This window comes from Lynx rufus, unplaced genomic scaffold, assembly GCF_022079265.1.
Source record: "Lynx rufus isolate CCGP_SWC_20201006 ecotype Redwood Valley unplaced genomic scaffold, mLynRuf1.p SCAF_3, whole genome shotgun sequence".
Classification (NCBI taxonomy): domain Eukaryota; kingdom Metazoa; phylum Chordata; class Mammalia; order Carnivora; family Felidae; genus Lynx; species Lynx rufus.
This window is the reverse complement of record NW_025814845.1, coordinates 201,407,236-201,428,004: the sequence shown is the minus strand read 5'-3', so window position 1 is coordinate 201,428,004 and position 20,769 is coordinate 201,407,236. Positions and strand designations below refer to the sequence as shown.

The 20,769-nt window shown below is 53.7% G+C and overlaps 1 protein-coding gene across 1 annotated transcript in view; it reads left to right on the top strand.

Annotated features, from left to right (window-relative positions):
* The window catches only part of DLGAP2 (DLG associated protein 2), a 177,838-nt gene extending 157,447 nt beyond the window's left edge, over window positions 1-20,391 (top strand). The window contains exons 10-12 of the mRNA XM_047091590.1: window positions 7,203-7,294; window positions 16,684-16,836; window positions 20,173-20,391. Coding sequence (XP_046947546.1) covers window positions 7,203-7,294; window positions 16,684-16,836; window positions 20,173-20,391 — 464 coding nt within the window. The remainder of the gene's footprint in view (window positions 1-7,202; window positions 7,295-16,683; window positions 16,837-20,172) is intronic.
* Window positions 20,392-20,769: the final 378 nt, after the last annotated feature.

The window sequence follows — 20,769 nt, the reverse complement described above, 5'->3', positions numbered from 1 at the left end:
CAAAGAAAAAAGGGCACAAGTTCTTTCTCAAACTAAACACGAAAGATCCGACAGTTAAAGGCTTCAGCGCCGAAACAGCATTGCAATAAGTCATGACTGTCTTGTCATAGGAGACATTCCAGAAAATTCTGGGAAGAGTGCCATAAGGGCACCATATACGAAAGTCAGTTTGATGGCCTGCAATGACCCGAATCAACTGTAAGATTACATCATCTCAGGATACACAATATTTAAATTTCGGTTGGAGAGCACATTCTCCAGCAAACTATGGCAGAAGGTGACTTTCTGCTGCCCTTCAATTGCGTTTCCTAAACACCTTTTTTAAAGCCTGCTTTGAACCTCTGGGGCCTTCTTCTTGGACTGTGTCGTTAACGTAAACATCCTACGGATATTTACCGGATACGTGCTGTGAGCCAGGCACCACCGCACAGAATGTAGGCTAGTGGAGAGTGACCAGGGTACAGTGTAGACCCAGACTGCAGTTACCTCGGATGGAGAAGTGAGACCAGGACAAGACTATCGCGAGTGGGAAACATCACGTGTAGTAGGAGACAGGCAGGCAGGTGTGTTAGAAACTCAGAGGTAGAAGATGCTGTTGAGGGGGGAGATTCCAAGATGCTTCGTGGAGAAGGTGGCATGGTGCAGGGCCTCGAGGGGGAGTTGGATTTGGCTGAGCAGCAGAGGGGGCAGAGGGAGGGCGGTGGCCCAGGAGCCCCTGTCCCCAGACTCTGTAAGAAGACCTTTGCTTCGACGCGGACCATGCACCTGCCTGCGGGAAGGAGCCCCTTTGCTCCGTCACCTCCACACCCTGGGACGAGCGCTTCTTCTTGGAGGACAGGACAGTCCCTGTGTTTTCCCAAAGCTCTGTCCGTCTGCTGTCATGGGAGGCCTTCGGCGCCCTGCTGCAGTGATCATGTCTGATACGTTTATTATCCCCCAGCAGCGCCCAGCCCTATGTGCCCTGCAGGGGAGACAAAGAAAGAGGGGATGGAGCGGGGGAAGAGAGGAGCAGTCTTCATAAACAGGGACAGTCCCGCTCCCCCTCGCACCTCGTAAGACCATGGCATCTAGAATGCTCTGAGTTCTGGATCCTCTAGCGTTCCAGGTCCTCGGTGGCACTTAGGGGCTGGGAGTGCCCTGGGCGCTCCCCGTTCTATAGATACCGTCTACCAATGTGGGCTGTGTGCGGTTTTCCCAGGACTCTGTAATGACTTAAGAGGACTGCTCTGCTGCGGGACTTGGATGCAGAGAACAGAGAACAGATCCACTGGATCTGCTTCTTGTGGTTTTCTTAATTTCTTTACTGAAGTTGCCCAGACGCCTTGATCTTCTTGTGGACAAAGAGGACACATTTATTATGTGTCTCCTCTGTACACCTAAAACTAGCACCCTGTTAATCACGATTAGATATTTCCCTAATAATTTGAAACAGGAAAGATAACCTGTGGTTCTTGCCCTGATTTTAAGAACAAGTGTAGGGTTATTGCTGATGGCGCCCTTTAAAAAGTAAAGATTAGGTTAAGTGGTTCATTAAGCCAGAACTCTGAGCTCCAAATATTGAAATTTCCATCACACGAAATAATTTCTTCCCAAAACTGTAATTTTATAATCACAGCTCACTGAACCGATTGAGCGAAGTTAGATCCGTTCAGCCCTCTATGATTAATAAAAAGTATCATGAGCCCAAATAAATACTGGTTTAGTTACGTCGTGTTCAGGCAGGCTTCCTGTTGTTAAATCATTCAAAGATACGTTCCAGAGGGAATGTAAACCATTCCTGTGCTAGCGTTTTTGGACTTTTGTATCCGTTACATTAAGCCCAACGGGTAAATGGCATAAAGTGAAACAAAGCAAATAAGGTGTTTTTCATGAATAAAAGCAATTGTTCCAAAGCTACCAAGTTTCATTCAGTAGGTCCACAGAGACATGGGCCACACGAGGGACTCAACGGTAGGGTCTTCGGACAGGTGTTGACAGGTTCTCTTGCCCAAAACAACTCTGCCCAATTAGCTGATAATCTAAACACCGCTGGGTCAGATGTGTGGAGGCACAGACTCCCGGGGCTGCGGGTGGGGCTTCAGCGATTTCCTCACTCGAGGACCTGCTTTCCACCCCAGAAGACGGGGGTGTAACCCCCAGGACTCCGGCCGTGATCCCTGGATGGGACAACGCCTGGCTCGTAGACTGTGTGGCGGGCACAGGGAAGAAGAGAGATTGCTCAGAGCTACCCTACGAGAGCATGACACGGGGCTGAGGAGGACATGGGCCCCGCAGTCCGCAGTTTGCCTGGATACCGCACAGCCACAGAGAACAGACAAGTATCAGCTATAAGGGAGATGGCCCTGAGGGGGGCAGATGCCACGCGCACCTTGGGGACCTACCCACCATACAGCTCGGTGGACAGCCGCTGCTCCCGGCCTTCTGACCGGTGTCCAGGTCCTTGCTGCCAAGGGCAGGTGCCTACAGGGAGGTCCCACACATCCCAGGTGCCACACAGCCACGTGAAACTGGATGGACACGAAACGTGCGCTCCAAAGCAATGAATCATGGGAATGTACCTCTGAAGCCAAGAACACACTGTATACACTGCATGTTAGCTAACTTGACAATAAGGTATATATATATTTTAATTCTTATTTTTGAGAGACAGAGAGAGAGAGAGAGAGAGAGGGGCAGACTGCAAGCAGGGGAGGGGCAGAGAGAGAGGGAAAGACAGAACCTGAAGCAGACTCTGGGCTCCGAGCTGTCAGCACAGAGCCCGACCTGGGGCTCGAACCCACCAACTGTGAGATCATGACCTGAGCCGAAGTCAGACACTGAACCAACAGAGCCACCCAGGCATCCCGACAATAAATTATATTTTAAAAAAAAGAAAAAGAAAAATCTTGTTTTCAAATCCACAGAGAATGATGCTAGATTTCATAGTTGACTGTGATCTACCGTTAATCTGGAGATTATACTTTTCCATTCATCAATTTGTTCTTTAGATAACTTTTAAATACTAAGTATATGATTTCAAAAAAAAAAAAAACCAGAAATGTGTGCTCAATAAATATGAAAACAATAACGCTGAGACCTTACAGGGGGACACACCTGTGGGGGCAGTGATTTTCCGACACCCACTCCACAACCTCAGTCACGGAAGATCCCAGAGATCAGGGATGAATAAATATTCAAATGATCATTTCAAACTACCTGCAAATTCTACAAAAACCCACCTCAAATTTTGAAAGAAAAGGATCATGTGAATGTTCTGCTGGCATGTCATACCAAAATTTGCAAGAATTGGAAATTGTAGTAGACACGTGAAAAGTAACTTAACGGGAGCAAGTGAGTTCATCACATTTCCATGCACGTCAGAGGCAATCGTCATACAAGGTTCTTTGTAAATTTGCATTCTGATGAGCATTAGCCCTTATCGGTAGCTCTTGAAAGAAAGTGTCCAAACTAGGACAACATCAGGGAAGGACAGAGGAAGAGAATAAATTGAATTTTTCACTTCAATTTCATTGCCGTATGGGAAGCTATTTGCATTAAAGGCACTGGATAGAGCATCGGCCCACTGAAGCGCCCGGCGCTCCTGCCATGAGCACATTAGCAGTCACGTCGCGAGCTGCTCTTTGACGTCCGCCAACTCTCCCGAGCAAGAATCCACGTACGCCCTTTATAATATCTCTTCACTACACTAAACCAGCACCGAGGTATGACCCCATCTCTCCACGATGTGCTAAAGATTCTACAGTGAAGTGCTTTATGTTAATACTTCTGTTGAATCACGTTTTAAGAAGACCGTGAAAGCTGGGAATTAAAACTTGAAATTGTGTGAAACGGATTGACTTGTAATTAGCCGCCGAGGGAGCAGTGAGTGTAGGAAACCACACGGACCCACCGCTTTTTTCTATTCCTGCAGCCACAGCTCGCTCAAAACAAGTCTCTTTAAATGTTCTCATCGGTCCTGCAGGTGATAGGGGTTCACAGGTGGAACTTCAACATTTCAAGATCATTCCTCCACTCGGTGGTGGTGAGACCAGAGCCAGAGAGACGTGTTCAGTCTGGGGGATCCAACTGCGAATGGATGCTCTCACCCCTCCCGGGAGACACTGTGTCCTGCCTTGTCCCACACCTGCCCACCCCCCCACCCCGTCCCCAGGGCACTCAGTCCTGAACCCGGGCACCCTCCCCTCCCTGGTGCCAGCTTCCTCCTCCCGTGCTGCCCGGCAGATCAGGTCAAGGAGGTGGGTGTGGGAGGGGGCAAGCCCCTCTTGGAAATGGATTTGCAGAAGACGGGTGGGCCCAGGTAGCACAATGCATGACGATACTTTTAAGTCCGAAGGGAGGCCAAAGTGTTATCCAATGTATTCGCTTCTAAGGGAAGTCACATGTGTTAAACTCCTCTTTAATATCCTAGAGGCAAGGGCACCTGGGTGGCTCAGCCAGTTAGGCGTCCGACTCTTTATCTCAGCTCAGGTCTTGATCTCGGGGTCGTGAGTTCAGGCCCCCTGTTGGGCTCCATGCTGGACGTGGAGCCTGCTTAAGAAAAAAATTCTGGAAACAGTGCAGAATTAGTTGTGTGAGGGAATTACTCTTTAGGAAGGATAAGGAGAGTGTGGTTGCCCAGGGCGATGGCAGGTGACAGGCGGGCTATGGCTTGTCAGACGGCTCAGAAAAGCAAACATAGGCACGTGACAAACTGTTACTCGCTGACTCTAAGTGATGCGGATGCTTTTCTTTAGATCTTCTGTATGTGTGAGATCGTTAACAACAAAACCCTGGGGAGCAGCAGTCGGCAATCTGAGTTCCTTGTACACAGATGAGAAAGTCAGACAAATCTAATTAGTGTTTCGGCTCATCGTGTTACCCCGGAGAAAGTCACTGTCGGAACACGCTGTGCAGGACCCCAGGTCCTCGTGCTTCAGCAAATGGACCCTGTGCTTCGCCGACTGCCCCGAAGCTGACTGACCCACACACTGCAACGTGTCCCGGGCACGTCCGTGGGTTTACTTGTGAGACATCTGTGTCCATAGCCTCACGGCATTTCGTCACATGGGCACTGAGGCCCTTCCCAACTCTGGTCTGTGACTGTCTCCTCCAGAGCAAGCCCGAGGGAAGGGGACACGGCACCTGTGCGGCCTGGCTGTCGGGGTGTCAGAATCTTTGATGCCTGTCTCTAGCACGCACTGAGTGAGTCTCACAGCCGCTGGTTTGGAAGCGCCTGTTACAATCACTACCGTTTGGGAAACTGTGTGGGAACGCGGACCTCAGTTTCCGCCTCTGTGGACACTTGCGAGGCCCCGATGGTGGAGCGTGCCCCAGGGACCCCGGGTGCCCCTGAGGAGCTGAGTCGGGACACCACCATGGGCTGGAGCGCTGGTCCCCTCTTTAGACAAACCTCCAGCACAGAAATGTCCTGATGTAGATAAATCCGCATAAACACATGTGAGGGGGGGGTTCTTTCCTCCTCTTCCCTGATGGGCAAATCTCCGGCTAAGGCGAAACACCCCCTTCCCTAGCCACCTGCCACCTGCTGTCAGCGAATATAAGCTCCCACCACTGTCTTCCCCTTCAAAGCCCGAGGAGATGCCTTGGTCGGCCCCTCGCTGCCCGTGTCCTGTGAGTCTGCAAGAGAGCCAGAGAGACGACAAAAGCCAGAGGGAGGGAACGATCTGCTCCGGCCCAGACGGGTGGATCCGTGTAAACCGAGGGAATAACTTCTCTTTCGTCTCCCAGGCAAACGAAACGTAGAGGTCCCCGGGCCCAGGCCCAGCAGCGGGAAACGTGCTCCAGCGGGCTCCTAAGTGCTGTTGAGAGGCCTGCGAGTCGGGATCTAGCAAGCTATTATCTCCAAAATCTTGATGGTGCTGCCACCTACACGGACTGGGTGTGAGAGCGGGGGGCGGGCTGGCGAGGCGCCTGGAGGTTACAGGACTGCGGCAGGGCCCCCACGTTTCACACACCAAGTCTTTTGTTTGCCGACTGTCCGTCCCAAGTGGTCGCTCCTGCCCTTTGCTAATAGGAGTCCTTTCCGTTGACAAAACCATTATCACTTACCTTTTTACAAAGTGCCATTTGATTAATTCAAGTCCCACAACTTATAAATCATTTGTCAACTTCAGGCCACATCACAGTGGGAGCGCAGGAGTGGGAGGGACATCACCACGGACGTCCGTGATGTGAGCCTGTTGTGGTGACAGGTGGCGGCCGGTGGCGGGAGCCGTGGACCGAGCACGAGGCAGGGAGACCGTCACGTCCCCTGCGTTCCTGTGGGAGATGCTCTCAGAGCACCGCCCCAGGGCCACCAGCAGTCCTGAAACACTGTTCGTAGGACTTGAATGCGATAACTGATATCACTGTGATTTTCTAGAAATTGGGAATTAACACCTTCATCTTCAGGCATCCGTAAAAAATAAGTACTTAATGTCTTTGTATTCATCCTTCTGCGTCATCTTCTAGCTCATGTGAGCATCATGATGAAAGTGTCCTGATGCCACAAACAGGAAAACCTCCTCCAGTATAGACCGCCTTTCCAAAGTTAGTTCTTCCTAACACTGAAGAGTCATCTCCTAATCGTTGATACTATGTAGTATTCCTTGAGTTTCCCTCAAAAATCAGAAAAGGAACAGGCCAGGGCGCCTGGGTGGCTCAGTCGGGTGAGCGTCAGACTCTTGATTTCACCCCAGGTCATGATCCCAGGGTTGTGGGATCGAGCCCCGTGTCAGGCTCTGTGCTGACAGCACAGAGCCTGCTTGGGATTCTCTCTCTCCATCTGTCCCTCCCCTGCTTGCTCTCTCACTCTATTTATTTATTGTGCAAAGTGAGAGAGCAAGCAGGGGAGGGACAGAGAGAGAGAGAGGGAGAGAGAATCCTAGGCAGGCTCCACACCAGCACAGAGCCTGACACGGGGCTCAAATTCCTGAACTGTGAGATCATGACCTGAGCCGAAAGCAAGAGTCAGGTGCTTAACCAACTGAGCCACCCAGGTGCCCCAATAAATAAGCATTTTTTAAAAAGGAAAAAAAAGAAACGGAACAGATTGGAAAAGAACTTCCATCAGTGGACATATTCTGCACAATAAATTCAAGGTTTTAATCTTCCGGAAAAGGAGGAGCGGCCCCCACCTTTTGGAGTTTACTCCCTTCGTGTAATGCTTCTGCTTCTGTTTTTCAACTGACCGGGTCTCAAGCTGGTTTTCTTCTGGTTCACAGTTCTCGGGAAGATCCGGAGTGCCGTGGGGAGTGCACAGCTTCTGATGTCCCAGAAATTCCAGCAGTTCTATTGGCTGTGCCAACAGAACATGGTGAGCAGACCCCCAGGTAACCCGGTTCCTCAGGGCATGCTCAGTGGCCGTCTCACGTTCTGTGAGTTTGCAGCCCAGTGAGTGAATGGGAGTCACTGTGGTGCAGCCCAGAGAGGGGGCCACAGCGCGGGGGCCAGGGAGGGGGTTGCGGAAAGATAGCCCCCGACCTGTAGGACACTGGCGCAGCTCCGGGCCATCCCCCTCCAGGCTTACGAGGCAGGTGGGAGGTGAGCAGGTGTGACGGCAGGTGTCACCCAGGTGTCACCGATGCAGGCCGTGGTGGGAGGCGGCTTGACTCAGGCACAAACGGCTGCAGTTAAAGAGATTCAGCAGGGAGTGTAGGGTAATTGGGCTGCATGTTCCGCAGCAGCGAAATGAATGCACTGGGTAACACAGTTGGCATTAAAACTTGGCTCTGATCTTCCTGGGAATCAAAGAGAAAGAAAGCCTGTGCATATGTTTGTAAATACTTAGGTGTGCAAATTTGCCGCATCTCTGTGTAAACAGAACACACACACTTTCCTTTGTGACTGAACGAAGAAGCATCTGCTTAATATCACTTCTAGAAATAACTAAAGAGTATTCACATTACTGTATAGGCTCTTTTATAAATGCATGCATTCATTTTCAGAGCAAACAGTTCCTTAAAATACAAGTAGGTCTGGGGGCACCTGGGTGGCTCAGGCGGTTAAGTGTCTGACTCTTGATTTCGGCTCAGGTCGTGATCTCACGGTTCATGAGTTCGAGTCCCCTGTCGGGCTCTGCCCTAACGGTGTGGAGCCTGCTGGCAATTCTCAATCTGTCCTTCCCCCTTACAGTCAGTCAGTCTCTCTCTCTCTCTCTCTCTCTCTCTCTCTCTCTCTCTCTCTCTCCCCCCCTCTCTCTCTCTCCCTCTCATACACACACACACACAATAAATAAGTAAACCTTAAAAAAATGCAAGTCTGTCCTAGGCCCGTGGTAACCATGGTGCTTGGTGATTTGACTTTGTTTTGTTTTGTTTTTTAATTGCAACAAGACGTGAATTTACAGAATGTTCTTACACATCAGAGGAAGCATAGCACTAGAGCTGCCAAATCATCCCTTTTAAGTAGGGTCGTTAAAAAGTACGTTTTCTCTAATATTTTCCAGTTAACCCCATTGAAGTTCAGCACGAAATGTGTAAAGTGACCACCATGTCACCTGTGACATGAAATTATAACCATCACTTAAAAAGGGGGACACAGGGGCGCCTGGGGGCTCTTGATTTCGGCTCGGGTCATGATCTCCAGGTTTGTGAATCTGAGTCCTGAGTCGGGCTCTGTGCTGGCAGAAGGAGGCACCCGCGTCATTCTCTCTCTCTCTGCCCCTCCCCAGCTCGTGCTCTGTCTCTCAAAAATAAACACTTTTTAATTTAAAAAATGGAACAGAATGGTTTAGGGCTGCTTGGAAGGAACATAGAGCCGTGAGACGCTCAGTTACCACGTTGAGCAAGCGTGCTCCTGCCTCCTGTGTCATATCTCTTTGACTGCTGTCCCTGAAGGAGTGGATGTAGGCCGCTGCAGGGCTCCCTACCCTCTGTCACACTGAGTCGGGTTAAGCACTGTGGTCACGATCTTTAGGAACCCCTTATCTAAAGCACCTGCCACATGCAGTAAAAACGTACAGATTTTGTTCAAGCTTATACAATGCCCGTGTCCTCGCTCCCAGAAGCAGCTGACGTTGGATTTTTAAACGACCCATCCTAATATTTTTGATGCTTCTTACACATGTCAGATTGCACTTTATCCCAACTGTAAGAATAATCCTTTCGAAATATGTGGTGTTGCTGCTTTCTTTTCTTTGGCATCTATCTAGAACTGGACAAAAGCACAACAAACATCTGCAGGCTTTGTTTCAGCGGGGGGGGGGGGGGAACGGGGGGCGGGGGAGTCTGAGACCAGCCAGAGGAAGGTGTTGAGGCAAAGTGGGGGGGGGGGGGAACGGGGTGTCTGAGACCAGAGGGAGGTGCTAGAGTGAAGTTGGCGGGGAGTGTCTGAGACCAGAGGGAGGTGATGGAGTGAAGTGGGGGGGGGGGGTGTCTGAGACCACAAGGAGGTGCTGGAGAGAATTGGGGGGGGGCAGGTCTGAGACCAGAGGGAGGTACTGGAGCAAAGTGGGGTGGGGGGTTGTCTGAGACCAGAGGGAGGTGCTGAAGAGGTGGGGGAGTGTCTGAGACCAGAGGGAAGTGCTAGAGCGAGTGGAGGGGGGTATCTGAGACCGGAGGGAGGTGCTGGAGAGAAGTAGGTTGGGGGTGTCTGAGACCAGAGGGAGGTGCTGAAGAGGTGGGGGAGTGTCTGAGACCAGAGGGAGGTGATGGAGTGAAGTGGGGGGGGTGTCTGAGACCACAAGGAGGTGCTGGAGAGAATTGGGGGGGGGCAGGTCTGAGACCAGAGGGAGGTACTGGAGCGAAGTGGGGTGGGGGGTTGTCTGAGACCAGAGGGAGGTGCTGAAGAGGTGGGGGAGTGTCTGAGACCAGAGGGAAGTGCTAGAGCGAGTGGAGGGGGGTATCTGAGACCGGAGGGAGGTGCTGGAGAGAAGTAGGTTGGGGGTGTCTGAGACCAGAGGGAGGTGCTGGAGTGAATGGGGGGGAGGTGTCTGAGATGACAAGGAGGTGCTGGAGAGAATTGGGGGTGCGGGGTGTCTGAGACCAGAGGGAGGTGCTAGAGTGAGTGTGGGGGGGTATCTGAGACCGAAGGGAGGTGCTGCAGAGAAGTGGGGGGGGGTGTCTGAGACCAGAGGGAGGTGCTGGAGTGAAGGGGGGGTGTCTGAGACTGGAGGGAGGTGCTGGAGAGAATTGGGGGGGAGGGGTGTCTGAGACCAGAGGGAGGTGCTGGAGTGAAGGGGGCAGGGTATCTGAGACCAGAGGGAGGTGCTGGAGAGAATTGGGGGGGGGTGTCTGAGACCAGAGGGAGGTGCTGGAGTGAAGGGGGGTGGGGTGTCTGAGACCAGAGGGAGGTGCTGGAGCAAAGTGGTGGGGGGAATGTCTGAAACTAGAGGGAGGTGCTGGAGTGAAGTGGTGGTGGGGGTGTCTGAGACCAGAGCGAGGTGCTGGAGCGAAGTGGGGGGGGGGGCGTGTCTGAAACCAGAGGGAGGTGCTGGAGTGAAGTGAGGGGGGGGAGTGTCTGAGACCAGAGGGAGGTGCTGGAGTTAAGTGAGGGGGGGAGTGTCTGAGACCAGAGGGAGGTGCTGGAGAGAATTGGGGGGGGGTGTCTGAGACTGGAGGGAGGTGCTGGAGTGAGGAGGGGGGTGTGTCTGAGACCCGAGGGAGGTGCTGGAGTGATGGGGGGGGTGTCTGAGACTGGAGGGAGGTGCTGGAGAGAATTGGGGGGGTGGGGTGTCTGAGACCAGAGGGAGGTGCTAGAGAGAAGTAGGTTGGGGGTGTCTGAGACCAGAGGAGGTGCTAGAGTGAAGTGAGGGGGGGAGTGTCTGAGACTGGAGGGAGGTGCTGGAGCGAAGTGGGGGGGGGGGAGTGTCTGAGACCAGAGGAAGGTGCTGGGTGAAGGCGGGGGTGTCTGAGACCGGAGGGAGGTGCTGGAGTGAAGAGGGGGGGGGAGAGTGTCTGAGACCAGAGGGAGGTGCTGGAGAGAAGTGGGTAGAGTGTCTGAGACCAAGCGGAGGGAGGTGCTGGAGTGAAGAAGGGGGGAGTGTCTGAGACCAGAGGGAGGTGCTGGAGTGAACTGGGGGGGGGGTGTCTGAGACCATAGGGAGGTGTTGGAGTGAGTGGGGGGGTGTCTGAGACCGGAGGGAGGTGCTGGAGAGAATGGGGGGGAGGTGTCTGAGATGACAAGGAGGTGCTGGAGAGAATTGGGGGTGCGGGGTGTCTGAGACCAGAGGGAGGTGCTAGAGTGAGTGTGGGGGGGTATCTGAGACCGAAGGGAGGTGCTGCAGAGAAGTGGGGGGGGTGTCTGAGACCAGAGGGACGTGCTGGAGTGAAGGGGGGGTGTCTGAGACTGGAGGGAGGTGCTGGAGAGAATTGGGGGGGAGGGGTGTCTGAGACCAGAGGGAGGTGCTGGAGTGAAGGGGGCAGGGTATCTGAGACCAGAGGGAGGTGCTGGAGAGAATTGGGGGGGGTGTCTGAGACCAGAGGGAGGTGCTGGAGTGAAGGGGGTGGGGTGTCTGAGACCAGAGGGAGGTGCTGGAGCAAAGTGGTGGGGGGAATGTCTGAAACTAGAGGGAGGTGCTGGAGTGAAGTGGTGGTGGGGGTGTCTGAGACCAGAGCGAGGTGCTGGAGCGAAGTGGGGGGGGGGCGTGTCTGAAACCAGAGGGAGGTGCTGGAGTGAAGTGAGGGGGGGAGTGTCTGAGACCAGAGGGAGGTGCTGGAGTTAAGTGAGGGGGGGAGTGTCTGAGACCAGAGGGAGGTGCTGGAGAGAATTGGGGGGGGGGGTGTCTGAGACTGGAGGGAGGTGCTGGAGTGAGGAGGGGGGTGTGTCTGAGACCCGAGGGAGGTGCTGGAGTGATGGGGGGGGGTGTCTGAGACTGGAGGGAGGTGCTGGAGAGAATTGGGGGGGTGGGGTGTCTGAGACCAGAGGGAGGTGCTAGAGAGAAGTAGGTTGGGGGTGTCTGAGACCAGAGGAGGTGCTAGAGTGAAGTGAGGGGGGGAGTGTCTGAGACTGGAGGGAGGTGCTGGAGCGAAGTGGGGGGGGGGGAGTGTCTGAGACCAGAGGGAGGTGCTGGGTGAAGGCGGGGGTGTCTGAGACCGGAGGGAGGTGCTGGAGTGAAGAGGGGGGGAGAGTGTCTGAGACCAGAGGGAGGTGCTGGAGAGAAGTGGGTAGAGTGTCTGAGACCAAGCGGAGGGAGGTGCTGGAGTGAAGAAGGGGGGAGTGTCTGAGACCAGAGGGAGGTGCTGGAGTGAACTGGGGGGGGGGGTGTCTGAGACCATAGGGAGGTGTTGGAGTGAGTGGGGGGGTGTCTGAGACCGGAGGGAGGTGCTGGAGAGAAGTGGGGGGGGGGGGTCTGTGACCAGAGGGAGGTGCTGGAGTTAAGGGGAGGGGAGTGTCTGAGGCCAGAGGAGGTGCTGGAGGGAAGTGGGGGGGGGAGTGTCTGAGACCAGAGGGAGGTGCTGGGTGAAGTGGGGGGGGGGAGTGTCTGAGACTGGAGGGAGGTGCTGGAGAGAATGGGGGGGGGTGTCTGAGACTGGAGGGAGGTGCTGGAGAGAATGGGGGGGGTGTCTGAGACTGGAGGGAGGTGCTAGAGTGAAGAGGTGGGGGAGTGTCTGAGACCAGAGAGAGGTGCTAGAGCGAGTGGAGGGGGGTATCTGAGACCGGAGGCAGGTGCTGGAGAGAAGTAGGTTGGGGGTGTCTGAGACCAGAGGGAGGTGCTGGAGAGAATTGGGGGGGTGTCTGAGACTGGAGGGAGGTGCTGGAGTGAGGAGGGGGGTGTGTCTGAGACCTGAGGGAGGTGCTGGAGTGATGGGGGGGGGTGTCTGAGACCGGAGGGAGGTGCTGGAGTGAAGTGTTGGGGGGGGTGTCTGAAACCAGAAGGAGGTACTGGAGTGAAGAGTGGGGAGGAGTGCTGAGACCAGAGGGAGGTGCTGGAATGAAGAGGGGGGTTGTCTGAGACTGGAGGGAGGTGCTGGAGTGAAGGGTGGGGGGGTGTGTCTGAGACCAGAGGGAGGTGCTGGAGAGAATTGGGGGGTGTCTGAGACTGGAGGGAGGTGCTGGAGTAAAGAGTGGTGGGGAGTGTTGAGACCACAGGGAGGTGCTGGAATGAAGAGGGGCATTGTCTGAGACCCGAGGGAGGTACTGGAGGAAGGGGTGGGGTGTCTGAGACCAGAGGGAGGTGCTGGAGTGAAGTGGGGGGGGGGGGGAGTGTCTGAGACTGGAGGGAGGTGCTAGAGTGAAGAGGGGGGGGTGTCTGAGACCCGAGGGAGGTGCTGGAGTGATGGCGGTGGGGTGTAGAACCCAGAGGGAGGTGCTGGACTGAAGAGGGGGGGTGTCTGAGACTGGAGGGAGGTACTGGAGTGAAGAGTAGGGGGATGTCTGAGACCAGAGGGAGGTGCTGGAGAGAAGTGGGGGGGCAGGGTGTCTGAGACTGGAGGGAGGTGCTGGAATGCAGTGGGGTGTGGGGGTGTCTGAGTCCGGAGGGAGGTACTGGAGGAAGGGGTGGGGTGTCTGAGACCAGAGGGAGGTGCTGGAGTGAAGTGGGTGGGGAGTGTCTGAGACCGGAGGGAGGTGCTAGAGTGAAGAGTGGGGGGGGGGGGTGTGTCTGAGACCAGAGAGAGGTGCTGGAGAGTATTGGGGGGGGTGTCTGAGACCAGAGAGAGGTGCTGGAGAGTATTGGGGGGGGGTGTCTGAGACCAGAGAGAGGTGCTGGAGAGTATTGGGGGGGGTGTCTGAGACCAGAGAGAGGTGCTGGAGAGTATTGGGGGGGGTGTCTGAGACCGGAGGGAGGTGCTGGAATGAGGGGGGTGGGGTGTATGAGCCCAGAGGGAGGTGCTGGACTGAAGAGGGGGAGTGTCTGAGACTGGAGGGAGGTCCTGGAATGAAGAGTGGGGGGTGTGTCTGAGACCAGAGAGAGGTGCTGGAGAGAATTGGGGGGGGGGGGTGTCTGAGACTTGAGGGAGGTGCTGGAGCAAGTGGGGGCCCGGGTGTCTGAGACCAGAGGGAGGTGCTGGAGCGAGTGGGGGCCCGGGTGTCTGAGACCAGAGGGAGGTGCTGGAGCGAGTGGGGGCCCGGGTGTCTGAGACCAGAGGGAGGTGCTGGAGCGAGTGGGGGCCCGGGTGTCTGAGACCAGAGGGAGGTGCTGGGATGAAGCAGGTATGTGTGCTGGCAGCTCAGAGAAGCTTTGGCAGCTGCTGGGAGGTTCAGGTGCAGCCCAACCAGTTCAAAGTCAAAGGGAAGACCCTAGAGAACCTGCTGGGTCCTATCCAGATGTTTCGGGTGGACCGAACTCAAGGCAAGGACCTATGGGTCCGCACGGGGTAACAAGGATGCAAAGAGCAATGGGAGGGTCTGCCCGTGAACCTGAGGGTGCACACGGGCCACCTGGGCCCACCGCACCGCATCGCCAGGTCTGAGTGCCACTCACACCTACTCGGAGCCAGTCCCACCACCCCCGTGCCCCCCCAGGGCTCCCCAGCCCTTGGAGCCCTCCCAGGACACTGCCCCAGAGCCTGGGACGAGCAGCGCCCATGTCACGGGGACCTCCGATGGCCAGGCCAGCAAGTCTCGCGAACTCTCAGTGGCAGTGATTCACCAGGGATGTCACTGTGTCACTTTGCTGGGGGAGGGGCGGCGCTCACCGCTGACGTTTAGAAACAATTTCACGAACATATCCCGGGATCCGACGGCCTAGTGGACCAGATGGAGCCACTCCCCGAAACAGAATAGAGGACACGGATCCTCTGGGGGCAGCGACTCTCTTCCCTCCGGCCTTCGCTCAGCACAGGCCACCGGCTGGTCGCACGCGGCAGGTGGGATTGGGCCCCAAAGTGATCGTTTTGAGGTGGATGTCAAACCACTGCATGTGTGTGTCCCCCCCCCCGAAAACCACATCGGCCCCCCACCCCCCAACGTGATGGCATTAGGAGGTGGTGCCTCTGGCCGAGTCCTGGCAAATGGGGTCAGGGTCCCTGTAAGAGAGACCCAGGGGAGCCCCCAGCCGCTTCCTCCCCATGAGGACACAGCCAGAGTCCCCCAGCTGGAGGAGCGGCCGCCCAGAACGCGCCCCCACCGGCACGTGGCCGTGAGGCCAGCCTCCAGAGCTGCCAGCAGCAAACGCCCAGTCCCTGGGGCTCATCTAGCAGCCCCGGCAGACTAAGCCGCGGTTTAAAGCGAGTTGAAACAAACCAAACACAAGTCCACGTTGTGCTTAACGTGAGCAACGGAGTGGGCTGAAAGCTGCATGTTTTAAGCGAATTCACAGAAATGTCTCTGTTTAATCTGAGATGGCCTCACACTGCATCAAAGGAACCACACGTAGAAAAGCCCATTCGCTCACCCCCAGGGATGCAGACCCAGGCAGGTAGAGTCTGACCCAGGGCTGCGGTCCCTCGCCAGCCACAGGCGGTGCGGGAAGGGGCTGGGCAGGTGCCCTCGGACCTTGGGAAGTCACCTGATTTTAACCGTAGGCAACACGCTGAAACCGTGTGCGTGCGGGGCACCGTGTGTGTGGAGCAGAGCAGGTCTCTGGGCCACACACAGCTCACGGACTGCCAGTTTGTGGCTCCGTGGCATTGTCTGCTCTTCTAAGCTCAGGGACCAGTCGGCGAGCTTTCTGTACCTTCGTAAAATTGACTTCATAAAAGTCGTCCTCCCTCTACATGGGAGCAAAATAAATGCACAACGGGGGGGGGGGGGGCCTGGGGGGCTCTGTCAGTTGAGCGTCGGACTTGGGCTCAGGTCGTGATCTCACAGTTCGTGGGTTGGATCCCCAGGTCGGGCTCTGTGCTGACAGCTCAGAGCCTGGAGCCTGTTTCAGATTCTGTGTCTCCCTCTCTCTCTGCCCCTCCCCTGCTCACTCTCTCTCTCAGAAATAAACAAACATAAAAAAATAAAAAAATAAAAATAAAAATACACGGCATTGGAATGAACAGAAACAGACCTGGCTCCAAGCCCAACCTCATGGCCACCTCCCTGTCCCTGTCCCAGGCACCCGGCTGCAGAACAGCCCACAGGGAGACGGAAACCAGAGCAGCCCTATTGCTTTTAGGAATGGCCAAGCATTTGAAAACTGTAATATTTGCCACCGTTTTCAAGGTCTAAGAAAGCCTCTTCAAAACAAAACAGTGAGTGAATGCACCAAGTGTATTTCTTTAACAGACTGTATGTTTTCGGAGTTTTAGGCTTGTGGCAAAATTGAGGGGAAGGTACAGAGTTCCCACCCACCCTGTGGCACCACACGCACCATCAACATCCCAACAGCAGGTGCATTTCACACGATCCGTGACCCCGCGTCGACACACGTCATCACCCAGCATCCAGGGTCCACATCAGGGCACCTCTGTCGTGCGTGGTCTGGGTTTGGGCGCACGTATAGTGACACGTAGCCACTATCATGGAATTCTGCAGAGTGGTTTCACTGCCCTAAGAGTCCTATGCTCTGTCCATCCATCCCCCCGCCTGGACCTCTGGCACACTGATCTTTTTACTGTCCCCACAGTGTCTTTTCCAGACTGTCACAGAGTTGGAGTCACTCATCATGCGGCCTTTGCACATTCTCTAACCGTCGGCAAATGCTTGCGTTAACTGTCGGCGGCCCTTCGTGGGCTTTCTGGAATGTTTTGTCAGAGCATGAATTTTTCAGGCTTTCCCCCAATCTGGTTCCTTGAAAAGCATCTGCAGGAAGGAGCGGGGCCCCCACCCCCCCCCCCCGAGCCCTGGGCCAGCTGGGGGTGTTCATGGCTCTGAGTTCTGCCCGTGTGTTCTCAGGACCCCAGCGCCATGCCGAGACCCACGTCCCAGGACCTGGCGGGCTACTGGGACATGCTGCAGCTCTCCGTCGAGGACGTCAGCATGAAGTTCGACGAGCTGCACCAGCTGAAGCTCAAAGACTGGAAGATAATAGAGTCTCCGGAGAGAAAGGTAACCCTGCCCGGGCCGCGCGCCCCCCCCGCCCCCCGTGCTGCTCCCTGCAGGCCCCCGGGGCCTAACCCTAACGCGGCAGGTGCTCCTTTGTGTCGCGCCTCATGGTCTCCAGTCGGCAACGCACGATCAGGTGTGCAGATGCTTGCACGCGGAGCCGGCGATAAGCTGACGTGGGACGGACGCCGCCAGCGGGGGTACAGGTAACAGGTCCTTCTGCCGTATCTCTGGGACTCGAACGGAAAATCACATGGAGACGAGAGTCTCATTCCTTACAGGGACCTACCCTGTGCCTTCATCAAACCTGTGTCTGGGTTATACAGAAATGATTCTCCACAAGGAAGGCGTGAGGTCTGGTTACAGTAACTACCGATTCAGATTAACTTTCTGGTGGTTTATCTCCAGTGGAAGATGAAGACACTGTGGGCTCTACTTAGACTTCCTGTAGATCGCTCAGCCTTCGCCCTTAAATAGGCTGAAAGGTTCCATTAAATTTGAGCCTGTGATCTTTCTCCCCTTCAGATACCATCCATAGTAGGGCTAACAGGTAGGTCCGAATCAGCAACAAATACATTGATTTCCTAACACATTTGAAAGACGCTCTAAGTAATCATAATCTGAATTTCTAGGTAGACATTATCGATTCAAATAAAATGATGAAATTAATCCAACACACTTTAGGGCAGTGGTGTTACTATATAGCGGAGGATGTCTACATAGATATTTAGGACAAAAGCCATCACTGCCATCCTCAATCTTCCTCCAAAGGTGCCACTGACTGTGTCGGTGGAGTTCTGGGCTCGATGTCATAGATGCCACTGCAGATGACTGTCACACCCCCTCTTTACTAGACAACGGGGCAGAGGGGAGTGGGAAGGTGTAGGCTGTCTGTAAGCCATAAATGGTACATTAAAAAGTTCTATCTATGGTCTGGTTTTGTAGTGAAGGAGATCCTAAGATCGCCAATGAAAATGCCATTCTAATAAAATACTAAAAATAGAACCCATTTAACCATCCCAGAGACCTGCGATGATCCCTCCTATTTTTCATTCTTCAGTAATTGACAACCCCTTCTACCTAAGGTATGCAGAGAGAATGGTCCTCAGAATTAAGACAGCCTTTTGCTGAGGGTATACACTATCTATCCATCCATCTATCCATCCACTTGCCGAGGGTATACACCCCACTGCAGACATGAACTGCTCTTTCACACCACTGAGGCCCCAGGCCGTGTGCTTAGGAGCCACTCTACCCTGTCGATCGTCAAGGCCACCTGGTCAACCCTCTCCTACCACAGGACACCTGGAGGCCAGGAGTCCCTTTAAACAGGAGACTCCCACAAGAATTGCCCCTGTGTATTTCTCACAGCCCCACACTTCAGGGGCTACCAATTAAAGAGAAAAGAATAGGGAGGTAGATACAGTCATGTGCTTAACTTAGGAACTAACTTTTGAAAGAGCTGAATGAAATCTTTAACAAACCCATTACCCTACTGTTGTGGATGCCTGCCAAAGAGTAAGAAGTCGTTGCTTCTGGCCAAGTCATTTAAAAATAAGCCATGGGAATAAAGTGTCAGACACCAAAACAACCTTCCTGCCAAAACCAGTGGGTGGGGTTCTGCCACACGTGTCTGCCCAAGCTGTGCCTTCCCCACAATGTCCTAGCACGTCTGGCCCATTTGCATGTTTGCAGAGGCTGAAGGGAGACACAGGGGTGCGGTTTTCCCCCAACAACTGGATCCCTGCCCAGGAAAGGAAAGGTTCCAGCGCCTTCTGCCAGGCATCCTTCCCTGGGAAGGAGGTGGTCGGCTATGCAGGGCCCTGTCATCACCCGCTGGGAAGGGCAGTCCATGTTGGGTCCGGCTTTGTTGGTTAGGATGCACGTTAAATAACACGGCAGGGTTGGGGACACAGACCTTTCACCAAAACAGTAAAGACGCGACATAACATTATATATTTGCTGCAGAACTGTGTGATTTAGCCTTCTGGAAAAGGCCTACAACTACTTTTGTGACTTATTTAAAAATATGAGCTAAAGGTCAGAAGTAATTACTTGCATGTTTTTACCAAGCAGGTGAAAAATCTGTCTGTCCGTCCATCCATCCATCATATCTATTATCTATCTACTGTCCATCCATCATATCTATGTATCTATCATCTATTATCTATCATCTACCTATCCATCCATCCACCAAATCTGTCAGTCTGTCCACCCATCCATCCATCATATCTATTACCTACTGTCCCTCCATATCTATATATCTATTATCATCTATCTAATCTATTATCATCTACCTATCCATCCATCCACCAAATCTGTCCGTCCATCCATCCATATCTGTCTGTCCATCCATCAGATCTATTTATCTGTCCATCCATCATATCTGTTTATCTATCCATCCATCCATATCTGTCCATCTATCCATCCATCCATATCTATCCATCCATCCATATCTATGTATCTATTATCTGTCTAATCTATTATCTATCATCTACCCATCCATCCACCAAATCTGTCCATCCATATCTGTTTATCCATCCATCCATCCATGTCTGTGTATCCATCCATCCATCATATCTATGTATCTATCCATCATATCTATCTATATTATCTATCATCTATCTAATCTATTATCTATCATCTACCTATGCATCCATCCACCAAATCTGTTAGTCTGTCCATCCATCCATCATATCTATCTGCCTATCCGTCTATCTATCCATCCACCCATCTATCCATCCAGCCAGCCAGCATATCTATGTATGTATGTATGTATGTATGTATGTATGTATCTATTTATCTATCTATCTAATCTATCATCTATCTAGTCAATGTCAAGGGGTTTTAGGCCCATAACAGCAAATTTGGCTAACAGCTCCCCCATGTAAGATGGTTTCCATGAAGGTCCTTAGAATCCGGAGTCTGCTGAAAAGTCTGTAGCATATGACAGGGATATCAAGTGACACCTTCCAAAATACCTGGGATACTCAAGAACTGAAATTGTGAATATTTGCCAATGCTCAGAGATGGCAAAAATCTAGCAACAGCACGAAAATAAGGCTGAGACCAAGGACACATTCCATGTTACCGTGCGGGACTTGGTTCCTTACGTGTGAGGCTGTCACCTAGCCCCTCTCCCTGCCCTGGAGGGTGTGGGGGAAGTCACGGTGTCCAGCAGGCAGGCGGCAAGGCCACTGTTGGGGGCGTGGGGCCAGGCCGGTCAAGCACTGGGGTGGTGTCCCGGGCAGTTTTCAGTCACCCTGCGCACAGACCAGGCCCATGGACTGGCGCCGTTCCCCTCTGATGTCCCCAATTTTGACCTGTGATCCTTTTCAGGAAGAAAGAAAGGTCCCCCCTCCAATACCAAAGAAGCCCCCCAGAGGGAAATTTCCTGTCACGAGAGAAAAGTCCCTGGACCTGCCGGACAGACAGCGTCAAGAAGCCCGGAGGCGGCTCATGGCTGCCAAGCGGGCCGCCTCCTTCCGCCAGAATTCGGCCTCGGAGCGCGCAGACAGCATAGAGATCTACATCCCGGAGGCCCAGACGCGGCTCTAGGGGCACCTTTGCCCTCTTTTCTTTTTAACAAGATGCGTGTACAGTTTCTCACCCACCCGCTAATTTTAGTCTCATTTCTCCACCGAATACACCCTGTTGTGTTCTCTGTGCCATAGACACACCGGAATGCGTTCATTTCTGCTGTGCGCCGAGCCCCGGCCAGAGCTCCTCCTCCCTCCTCCCCCCCTTCCTCCTTCCCCATCCCCCTCCTCTTCCTCCTCCCCCTCCTCCTCCCCTCCAATGGTCTGACCCGTGGTCAGCTGTGCCAGCTAGGCGTGGGGACACCTCCCTGATCCACTCTGTTCTCAGAGGATCACAGGAAACACCTCCTGAGATGGAGCCCAGCTCACATTTTTGTTATTTATATTTTTATAAAGC